This window comes from Abramis brama, assembly GCF_963993115.1.
Source record: "Abramis brama genome assembly, chromosome: 10".
NCBI lineage: Eukaryota > Metazoa > Chordata > Actinopteri > Cypriniformes > Leuciscidae > Abramis > Abramis brama.
In genome coordinates this window covers 4932808-4944909 of record NC_139972.1, presented here as the reverse complement: position 1 = coordinate 4944909, position 12102 = coordinate 4932808, and the positions used below count along the sequence as shown (strand labels likewise).

The 12102-nt window shown below is 34.1% G+C and overlaps 1 protein-coding gene across 1 annotated transcript in view; it reads right to left on the bottom strand.

Annotated features, from left to right (window-relative positions):
- Positions 1-12102, bottom strand: part of igsf11 (immunoglobulin superfamily member 11) — a 106458-nt gene that overhangs the window by 2763 nt on the left and 91593 nt on the right. The window contains exons 3-6 of the mRNA XM_084126622.1: positions 9783-9990; positions 5985-6140; positions 2090-2212; positions 1857-2004 (exon numbers count right to left, since the gene is read on the bottom strand). Coding sequence (XP_083982748.1) covers positions 1857-2004; positions 2090-2212; positions 5985-6140; positions 9783-9990 — 635 coding nt within the window. The remainder of the gene's footprint in view (positions 1-1856; positions 2005-2089; positions 2213-5984; positions 6141-9782; positions 9991-12102) is intronic.

Genomic DNA, 12102 nt, shown 5'->3' with positions numbered 1-12102 from the left:
AGTGTCGGCCCACATCCGGCCCACATCCGGCCCACATCTGGGGCATGTGGAATATTTGGGCCGTGTTGGAGCGTATCTTTCCCATTCATTTCAAAAGTCTTCGTTAAAGTGTTATAAGCCATGAGGTGAGTCACAACATTACAAACTTTGATTACAAGGTACTTGATGACTTTAGTGAGGGAAAGAACTACAATCCCATGATGCATTGCGAACAGTAATCAAATTAAAAACGATTGAGAAATTTACAACTACTCCTTTAAAGTCCCCCAGTGGTGAAAATCAAGCTTTTAAAGTAGTTTATGTGGTATTTTTAATATGCTTTAAGACTTTTTTTTAAGACTAATTTTCTGTACAGCATCATGGGTAATGTAGTTTTTCAACATGAGTTCCACCGTTAAACATGTTTATTTTAAACCTATTTTGAAATAATGCGGACAGAAGCAAATGCCATCGATTAACAACCTCGCAGCTCACAGTAAGGATGCCTTTAAAGGTTTATGTTATTATTAAAAATCGAATTCCTTGTGGAGTTTTTACCACCGCAATCCGACTGTTACACTCATTACATTTCCAAACTTGGATACATCAGGGACTTTTAAAAATTGGGTTTGGGAATTTCTGGCAATATATAATTTACTAAGCTGTAAATTAGTCAACAGTGGATCAAAACCTTTCATCAGAGTTATACATGAATTTTGAACAATACCCGTTCTTGTCTTAGGACAACTTTGATTAACTTTTTTGATCCACTTCAAATGTTGACTACTGTATTTTTAATCAGCTAGATATCGAACCTTTGAGTCCCTGAATCGATGAATCATTCACGTGTGAATCGTTCAGTAAATGTTCTGACTGACAGTTATGTGATTAACTAAAACAATTAAAAATAATTTTCGTTGATTAAAATAAAGCTGATATAACAAATTATAAAATAAAATAAATAACTGAAATAAAATAAATTCAAACAAAAACTGAAATCAAAATAATTAGGAATATAAAAAAACAAAACAAATGACAAAACATTAAAATTTAAATTTAAAATATAAAAATAAAAGTAGGGATGCACGATATATCGGCCACTATATCGCTATCGGCCGATATGTTTATGTTGAAATTTTATAAGAAAATTTGTCCGATATATTAAAGCTGATAAATAATGTATTATTTCCCTCATATGTGCCCTATAATGAGAACATAATAATTGTGTGTTTGGAACATGGCTTTTAATAATGAGACTTTTTTTTATTTGTAATCAGGCTCTCAAAAATTCTATAAAAATTTTTATTTAAATTTATCGGCCAATATATCGGTTATCGGCTTTCAAATATAAAGAATTATCGGTTATCGGTATCGGCCAAAAATTTTATATCGGTGCATCCCTAAATAAAAGTTAATTCAAAATTGGAATAAATACTATAATAACATATACTAAAATAAACACCGCTGTGGAGGTGTTTTAAATTGTGAATGTTACAGTATTTCACATCAAACACTTTTTATTATTGTAAAAGCGCAAGAAACAGCTTGTTTTTTGTTTTCTCATCATATGACTTCTTTAAATGTTGTTTCATGTTTCGGGAGTGTTAAATTAACTTTATACTCGTACAATTCAGCACACAAACAAGCTTCATCTAATTGTGAAGTCTGAAAAGTCTCAACATTACAAACTTTGATTTGAAAATCGGACACCGGTACTTAACGACTTTAGTGAGGGGAAAGAACTACAATCCCATGATGCATTGCGATCAGTAATCAACTAAACTCAATTGAGAAATATAAAACTACTCCTTTAAAAATGTTGATTATACACATAAAACTTGCAAAATATGCATGTACTGTATATACAAACACGTCACCTGATCTCGTTGGGGATTTCCTCCTCCTCGTATTTGTTCTTGTTCCTCCAGTAGAAGAGCGTGACCAGCACCAGTAAAGAGCAGATGACCAGCGCCAGAACCCCAGTGACGACGGTTCCTGCGATCAGACCCACGCCCTGAGGCTGCGCTGTCACACGCCAGAGACCGAGAGCACAGTCAGACCAACAGCAGTGTTTAACGAGCTGCAGAACGAGTGTGTGTGTGAGACTTACGGGCCACGACCTGCAGGTTGAGGACGCAGGTGCTCTTCCCGATGGCGTTGGACGCCGAACACTGATACAGTCCAGATGTGCTGGTGCTGATGTTTCTCAGCGTCACCGTACCCTGCATCTGATCTGAGGAGCACAGATCAACTCGTTGAAAACTTCACACTGATCACGCCCTATAGAATCATGGTTACACTTTATTTTAAGGTGTCATTGTTACAGTGTAATTATATATTTAAGTACTGAGTAATATTAAGCAACTACATGTACTTACTGTAGGGTTAGGGTTTGGTTGAGGGTTAGTTGCATGTAATTATGCATAATTTATTGTTATTACTATGGTAAGTACATGTAACATATGTAACAAGGACATTGTAAAATAAAGTGTTACCAAAATGATTTATTAGATCTGCTGGAGAAGAACTTGACTATTGTTCTTTTTGACAAACTTGGAGTTGTTTAGGTCATAGAAGTCTGACCCATGCTTGTTTGCGTAAAGGTGAAGACCCAACTCTATGCATGTTTTGTAAGAGTCCCCTCTCTGTTAAACATATGTTATTAGATTGTCCTGGACTTAATATAAGTAGAATGCTCTTTTATGAGGTTATTTCACTTAAGGACTTATTTAGTAAGATTATGCCTGAAAAGGTTTTGGATTTTTGATCATATGTTAATTTAAAAAAATCTTGTATAGTATTTTTTTTTGGTTGGTTTTTATTGTATTTATATGATATTTGTATTTTTGTAATTTAATTTTTGCCATGAAAATAGCTTTGAATGCTGACATGGCACTAAATAAAACAATCTGAATCTGAATCTGACAAACTTGGAGATGGGGATGATACCGAGTTCGATACTTTTTAGGCACCGACCGAATTGCCCCGATCCCGTCGAGTATCAAAACATGTCTTGTCGTTCAGTACCGAATTTCGAGACCTGAGGGGTTAATCTTGTCAATGTCAGTGAAACTATAAGCATGAGGCATGTGTGATGTGCCCAAATCAAGAGCTGGTGATTGGCTGTGGAACAAGGAAAAACACTGGTTTACACCGGCTTGACGGCAACGAATGGCAGGATTCATATTTAAATAGTCCTTTTGAGGTTTAATATTCTCACTTTGACTTTTTTTTTTTGAGAGCAACTATTATCTCATCACAGAAGGTCTAGACGGCAACCCGTCAAAATAAAAGTTTGGTTAAACAAAAAACTGTGATGGAAATATATTACTCTTGTACAGTATAATTAACATCTTAATGTAATACTACTACTAATTATTATTATTATTAAAAAAAAATTCTACCATGTTATAATTTTAACAGTAAACCTCTGTTGTGTAGCACTTGTTTGCCAAAAATAAAGGGCTTGTTTAATTTTCATTTGACTAAAAGATAAATTAATGTTTTATGCCTTCATGTGATTCCCAGAAAAATTAAAATGCACAACACAGAATTTCTAAAAAATAATTAATTAAATGAATAAAAAAAAACATTTCATAGAGCCCTATTAGTGTATACAAATTAATAAATTAAGTTGTTTTAATGAATTCAGTTAATTAGATATGTTTTTGATCAAACAATTATATGGAATATAGACAAAATAAAACAGAAAGCACAGAACTGGGTAAAATAAAATGGAATTTGGAAAAACAAAACAAAAAAACATTAAGAACGTAACTTTTGTTAAACTGTTATTAAATTGCTATTAAATTGAATGAGATTTATGATTTCAATTAATTACACATGCTTTTTGATTAATAAAATTTATTTTAACCATCCAGAAAAATGAAAACAGGAAAAGAAAAAAAAAGGAATCCAGAAAAATGAAAATGTGAAAAACAGAATTAACTCGCATTAAACGAGGCATCTTGTAGAGTGTGCTTATCCTTAAGGTCGGCTGCATTAACAGTTTTGCTTTCTTGTTTCTTTCCCTCTTCACATTAATATTACAGCCTCTGCTATAACATTATCTGTTCATAAAATTGCCATCGAAAAAAGTATCGTTCAGGAACCGGTATCGAAGTCATGGGGTCAGTATCGTTATCGAAGATATTTGAACGATACCCAGCCCTACTTGGAAATGTTATATTAAAATTGTGTTTTCCCAGGCTGTTGAGCCCAGCTAAAAAAAAATTAAGTTATGAAAACATAATTTCTGAACATCCAGTTAAAAAAATAATAATAATAATTCTTAGTAATGCGAATGTTAAGGAAACATTCCATTTTGTCATTCTTCACGCATCACGGGAATGTTTAAATGTTCTCTGAACTTTCCCAAACAATTAGTAACATTTAAAAAACAGTTTCAGAACAAAACTTTCCATGAACGATGTATAAAGAATGTGTGTGTGTGTGTGTGTGTGCGCCAATGCTTACGTTTGAACTTTGAACAAATGTTCTATTAATGTTTGTTCATAACTTTGAAAGAACTATGATAGAACTTCAGCTCTGAGAATGTTCCCTGTGAGCTGGAAAGTCATGGATATTTCTGGGAATATACATCCATCCATAGAGCGAATCGTTCATGGCTGACTGTCGTTACTGTTAACTAAAACTATTAGATGGAAAACTTCTAATATCTGAGGAACACAAATCCAGACTGATTGACAGCATCACAGTAATTAGCCCAAACCCTGACACTACAAAACAAAGATAATTATTGAAACTAGTTTTTATATTGGGTTTACATGCAAATGAATAAACTGACAATACAAGTAAGTTCTTCTCCGTTCCTGATGTCAAAATATTCATGACACAAGCAGATACAACATAATAACAGACCTTACATGTTCTTCTTGACACTCAGTAACATTACACACACTGTATTTAAATAGTAATGAACCATTCCTGTGAGTCGGTGTTGCAGTGAAAGTAATGGCCTCTAGATGGCAGTACAATCACAGTTTCTGTTCATCTCTGTTCCTGATGGAGAAAGTAAAAATGTCTCTCACAGCTGTGAAAGCCTTTTGAGGCCAAAGCAGAGTGATTTATTAAGCATTAAAATATAACATCCATCTTTAGAATAAGGCTACTGTACCGTATACATCCACAGACATCTGAAACAGTCATTCAAGAGTTAGTTTGTGCTTAAACTTTGACGCAACAGTTTGTGGAGTGTGTTTTCTGTTCCAGCGTCTGTGAATAAACCGGCCCCTATAGAAATGATTTATTAGCTCTGGTGGAACTGTGACTGTCGACTAGAACTATTAAAAATATTTTTTGTTGATTTGAAATAAAGCTGAAATAAAATTAGATGGAAAAACTTAAACTGACAAAACCACATAAAATTAATATGTATATATGTGTGTGTGTATATAATATATATATATATGTGTGTGTGTATCTTTATATATGTGTATGTAAAATTAAAACTGAAAATATAAAATTAAAAGCTACTTCAAAATTTTTCTAAATGATATAATATAATATGAATAAACTAAAACAGCACTGCTGGGAAGTGTTTTAAACCGTCACATCAAACTCTTACTGTTACAGAAAGAGCAAGAAACAGCTTGTTTTCATCACATGATGTCTTTAGATGGCAGAACGATCGTGTCATTATTCATAGAAATGATTTATGAAGAGCTTGAGAAGTGCCAGGAACGTGTGTTATGAAAGTGAGTTTAGATTTTGACAGTAATAAACATCTTGAAATCCCAAAGCGTGTCTGTGGTGATTGTGTAGCCGTACTCTAAAGCCGTCACACTGTTCGGAGAGAGAGCGGGTGAAGGCACCACACACACACACACACACACACACACACACACACACACACACACACACACACACACACACACGCGGGTGACCGGGGCGGGCAGAGGTCACGCCACACCATGAGTCGAGAGCTGTGGATTTACCGGAGAATGTGGGGCAAAACGGGATCCCCACGGGCAGGGGTTTAGTACCTTGCATGGCATTGTGGGGCAGTTTGGGCACCGACTCCAGCTTCTCCCAGGCGTAGGTGGGCGTCGGGATGCCCTCGTCCGAACCACACAACAGCATCACATCACTGCCCACGTCCAGAGACCCCTGAACACGACACGACGGGCTGGACGGAGGAACTGCAGAGAGACACACACATCAACTTTAGTTTACTCAACCAAGGGGTGGGTGTGTGTGTGTGTGTGTGTGCCATACCGACAAAACATGACATCTCGACTGTCTGGGATTTTATCGATAATGATAATTAGACGATATTTTGCTGAGTGTGTTTGAGTTAGTAGCTTTGCAGGTTTAGGACTGCTGTGGATAGAGACTCTTAAAGCTTTTGATATTCTTCATATTCTGTATGGTGGTCATCTTGCATAAGTGATAGAAATCATCTTTTCCAATAAGATTAAATTGATTTTGACCTTTTTATGGGAATTTTTCCTTGATAAAGCCATATTTTTAAACCTAATTAAATGCATGCATTTTTATTTATTTTTGGTCACAATAGGGCTGTTAACAATCAAATGAAATCAGTATCAACAAAGCTGATCTTTGCAATTCAGAGGAAACATGGAAGCTGCATCTGAACTCGCATTTACACACTGTTTAATGCATTCAACCTTGCAGTTACAAATGCAGAAATCTTGTTTTGATGTGTTTTCAACATAAAACTTTGAATATTGATATTAGAAATGATTAAAAAAATTAAAAGATACTTTCATTGTTAAATTAAAACCAGTAGGTGGCAGCGAGTCACTGTTAATGAGTCATTTAGTTTTGACCGATTCATTTAAACGGCTGATTATTGTGTATAAAGAGAAGAGTTATTCTGATTCAAGATTACCAGGAACATGAATTTAACACAATTATAACATGCACTGATAAATCATTTATAATAAATACTGCAATATTCCATAAAAATAAGAATTTTCAATTTTGATTTCATGGTGACTTTAAGCGGCAGAATTGATTTCCAGGGTAATTTTGATAATTACCTTGCTAAATGTATCTGTATTGTATTATGTCAAATACTTCGTCACCCTGTAGTCAATAATTGTATCCCTTAAAACTCATCTTTGATCACCAAAATGACATTTTCCTTGAAAAAAATTCTTCACACCTTAAAATATCTTGCATGTAACTCGACACCCTTGCCTCATTGAGTATGCGCAGTTCTATGAATATGCAAATGAGCCCCGCCTCCACTCACTCACTCAGCTCAGAGATCCACTGGTTGACGATCACACGTTGATCTGATTGGTTACAAGGTAGTTTGTGACGTCAGAAACACCAGCGATTTCAAAGCGTGTTTTTGAGACTGTCTTTGGTTCACTGCAGTTTTAAGGAGAAAATACTCAGCAATGCTGTCGACTTATGAATTTACACATGGTTTGTCTTAAAGCAGATTAAAAACACCACATAGACACATAAACAACATTAAAAGCTGGATTTACACCACAGGGGGACTTTAAAATGAACCTATTAATTCAAAGAAATCTGAATATTATAGACTGGCGTTTTCAGCAGTGACTAATCTGATTGGCCATTGCATTCATAAGCTCATCAACACTTTTTATTCATTTTCATATTTCACTTTAATCACCAATTTTTGGTGTCTTGAATTTTGGTGCAATTTTTTGACCCAAGCCATTAATTTCCGGCATTGACATTCATATACTTGTGTGCTTTGCATAAGCTGAGTTTTTTGGCCAAAATAACCGGCAGAATAACTTTATACCCATAGTCAATGTGGCCCTGTGAGAAATTAAATATCAGCTCTGTTTACATTTATGCATTTGTTAGATGCTTTTATCCACCATAAGCAACTCGTCACAGAGCCAACAATATTTATAGTGTGCAATCTGCCAGGTTAGTGCACAAAAAGCAGCATGTGAAACAGACAGTACACATTATGCAACAATAAACACCATTGTCACATAACCGTATTATATTAATAATTTAATCAGTGAAATGATGCCCGGATATCATCTGAAAAACACTAACCCTTTGTCCAAAACTATGCATGTACTGTGCAGGACGCGTGAAGAGTGTGTCCAAATCCTTAGCATTCATGACACACACACACAGTGCATGAGAAACAAACAGATGGTTTACTTTCTACTTCTGTCATGATTTTTGAGTGTGCATCTCTTCTATCCCAGAAGGCAATGGGAGAGGAATTGTGAATGCACATCTCAATGCATGCATACTTTTCAATCATGCAGTTTCTATTACCTAGTATGCAATTTTACACTAAGGTTATCATCATCAACTAAAAGTATTCAAACATTTAAGTCAATTTAAATAAAGCTTAACTAATACATAACAAAACAATAATGATAATAATTTAAAAAATATATTAGACGACTCAAATTTTGCTTATTTATTTAACTTATTGCTTATTTAATTAATTTAACAAAAAATAAATTAAACCTAAATAGTAATATTTATTTAAGAAAAAACATAACTGATAAAAAAAACTTAAAAAGCACAATAAAAAAATAAATAATTTAGATGAAAACTTAAACCTAATAAAAATCAGAAATTTTAGTTTAAGTTGAAGCCTTAAAATTAATAACTGGAAATTAAAAAAACTAAATCTGAACTAAAACTAAAATTAAACCTAAAAAATAAAATGTATATATATAAAAAGAAACAATGCAAAATTGATATAAAATATAAAAATAAACACTAGTTCAAAATATAAATAAAAACTGTATTAGTACTTAAATAATAATAAAATAACAGCGTTTTAGACGTAGCTTATTTATTCCAGTTTTGCATTATTTAATCCAATTTTGTGTAAAAAGAATTATAATAAAACAAACATAAAGAGAGATATATTAAAACTGTGGTTGAAATTGCTCTCCGGTTCATTCATTGCTCTGTAGGTCAAGCTAAGCACATTGCATTGTGGGATACAGTAATGCACATCATAGCATGTTCAAGCATATAGAAGTTAGTTAGTTAAGTTAACAACTTTATTAATCCCACAGGGGGCAATTATATTAGGGCAGTGCGCAAAACATACATTAAAAACAATCAATTAGGGATGCACCGATATTAACATTTTGGCCGATACCGATAACCGATAATTCTTTAAATTTGAAAGCCGATAACCGATATATTGGCCGATAAGTTTAAATCAAATTTTTTTTGTAACTTGAGAGCCTGATTACAAAAACAAAAGTCTCTCCATTAGAAGCCAAACCCCATTATAATGTCTTCATTATAATTTTATGCAGCCGATATGACACACTTGTGCTGCACATGTTGCACTGAACTGTATTTTCCTTTTTTTGAAGTAGCAAACTGAAGAGTCTCAGCTGAAGGAAATAATTCATTATTTATTGGCTTTAATATATCGGCCAAATTTTCTTTTCGGACCGACAACGATGACATTAAAAATGAACATTTATCAGCTGATACCGATATGGTTGATAAAGTTAACAACTTTATTAATCCCACAGGGGGCAATTATATTAGGGCAGTGCACAAACTAAAAAAACATACATTAAAAACAATCAATTAGGGATGCACCGATATTAACATTTTGGCCGATACCGATAACCGATAATTCTTTATATTTGAAAGCCGATAACCGATATATTGGCTGATTACAAAAAGTCTCTCCATAAAAATAAATAATTTATTGACTTTAATATATCGGCCAAATTTTCTTTTCGGACCGACAACGATGACATTAAAATCGGCCGATACCGATATGGTGGCCGATATGTCGTGCATCCCTGCACACTCTGGCCGAGACTCACCCAGCACAGTGAGGCCGATGACCCCGATATTGCGCCCCCCGCGGTCCGGGAGGTTGTTGACCAGGCACTGGTACGTCCCCGTGTCAGACAGCTGTGTGTTGTTGATGAAGATTGAGGCACTTGTGCTGGGCATAGTGGCCACGAAACCCACACGCCCGTTCATGTGATTGGCTAAACTGAAGACCTGGCCTCCCTGATAGATGATCACCTGTCAACAAACACACAGACAAATAACACGATATTAATAACTGAACGTTTTCGCTTATAAAATAAATGCAAAGACCAAGTCAAGACAAGTCACATTTATTTATATAGTGCATTATACAACCAAACTGCTTTGAAACAATCTATATTGTTAAAAGCGCTGTATAAATGAAGGTGACTTGACTTGACAACTAATTAACAACAGATTGTTTCAAAGCGGTATTAAACAGAAAAATAATTGGCAGTTAATGCGGCAAAATTCATAAATTATGAAACAACTTCAATCTCAGCTGTAAAGCAGCTCTACAGAAGACAACAGTGTCATTAATCTCATCTCTGCATTTAGATCGATAATGTTTTCTGAATATTAAGCATCTTTTAAGCATCCAGTGAGAAAGTGACCAATCACAAATCAGTATGCAAATATTACAACGACATCATCGCTCTCAGCAGGAAGTAGGTCGATTTTGAAGCTGAATATTGTAAACAATTCAAGTCACTGGAAGATCTTCAAACTTTAATCTGTTAATTTGAACATGACAAAAAACTAAAAGTTTGAATCAAGTCTTTAAGCTCCAGCTGAATTAAATGCAGAAAATTGCAGATAGGAAGAAGAAAAATAAGAAGCTATTTAAATTAAACATATATATATATATAGTTTATTTTATTTCAAAAGTTATTACAGAATACAAACATTTCTATCCTTTAGAATAATGTGATCAGATGAATCATTCACAATAAAACCAGAAACATGAAATTAACTTTGATGTCTGATGTTAACAAGCGAGTGCTGACAGGTGTAAATGAGACTGATAGAAATATGACTGAGGGTGCATTTTATTTTCTAAATAATTAATTATTGATCAAGTGTAAATATGCAGCATTATGAGCACAGCTCTGGTCACTGTCCATCAAACGCTGGTGTTTGAGCAGCTCGTAGAATATTCAACACACACACACACACACACACACACACACACACACACACACACACACACTATAAAGCATTTTTAAAGGACTTTGATCTTTGTTAGAAGCTTCTGTGATCCGCAACATTAAAAGGAACCTGCTTCACTCAGTGTGTGTGTGTGTGTGTGTGTGTGTGATCATGGGAGTTTCAGAGGCCTTTGAGAGGCTGAAGGACAGAGAGGCCCCTGTAACACACACACACACACACACACAGAGAGAGAGTTGACAGTGTTTTGAGCACCAGTAAATGATGCTCTCATGGACTCTGGGCTTCTTACACACAAATGAACAGGCAGCACTTCAGCTGAGATGAATCAAGACAAGCCCCGCAGCCAGTGTGTGTGTGTGTGTGAGAGATATGAGCAGTGTAATAGGAAAAGATGAGAGTGATGTATAGGTATACATGATGGAGAAAGAGAAATGAGAGTTGCTCTAATGCATGTTATCAGTCGCCTAACTCTTCATCAGTGTCTCAGTAGTGCACATTATAGATGAGCCCCTATTAGTGCTGTTTACTGAGTCATGCATCACTAGTGCTCATAACAGGGTGATTATACTGCACTAAAACCATTCAAAACATTTTTGTTACTTGAATATATGTTAATATTTAATATTTTGTATTATTATTGTATTTCAGCAAGCCAAGAAAACATTACTCATCTTCATTTCATTTCAATTGATGTACTAAAATGATAACTAAAACTGAAATAAAAAATAAGAATATGTTTTTATTTATAATATATCAAAAACTAATAAAAATGATAAAAACACAACTATGGCTAAAACTTCAGCGAAAATTAAAATGGAAAATATACAAATAAAAACACTAACGTAACACGGGCTCACATCAAACTTCTAAGTATTAAAGTCTTAAAGATTTCTCAAATAAAAACTTTAAATACTTAAAATAATTCGGTAACACTTTACAATAAGGTTAATTAATTAACTACCGTAGTTAAACATGAACTAAGAATGAACAATACTTCTTCAGCATTTATTAATCTTAGTTCATATTACTTTCAACATGTACTAATACGTCATTAAAATCAAAGGTTGTATTTGTTAACATTAGTTAATGCATGAACAAACAATGAACAGCTGGATTTTTATTAACTAATATTATCAAAGATTAATAAATACTGTAACA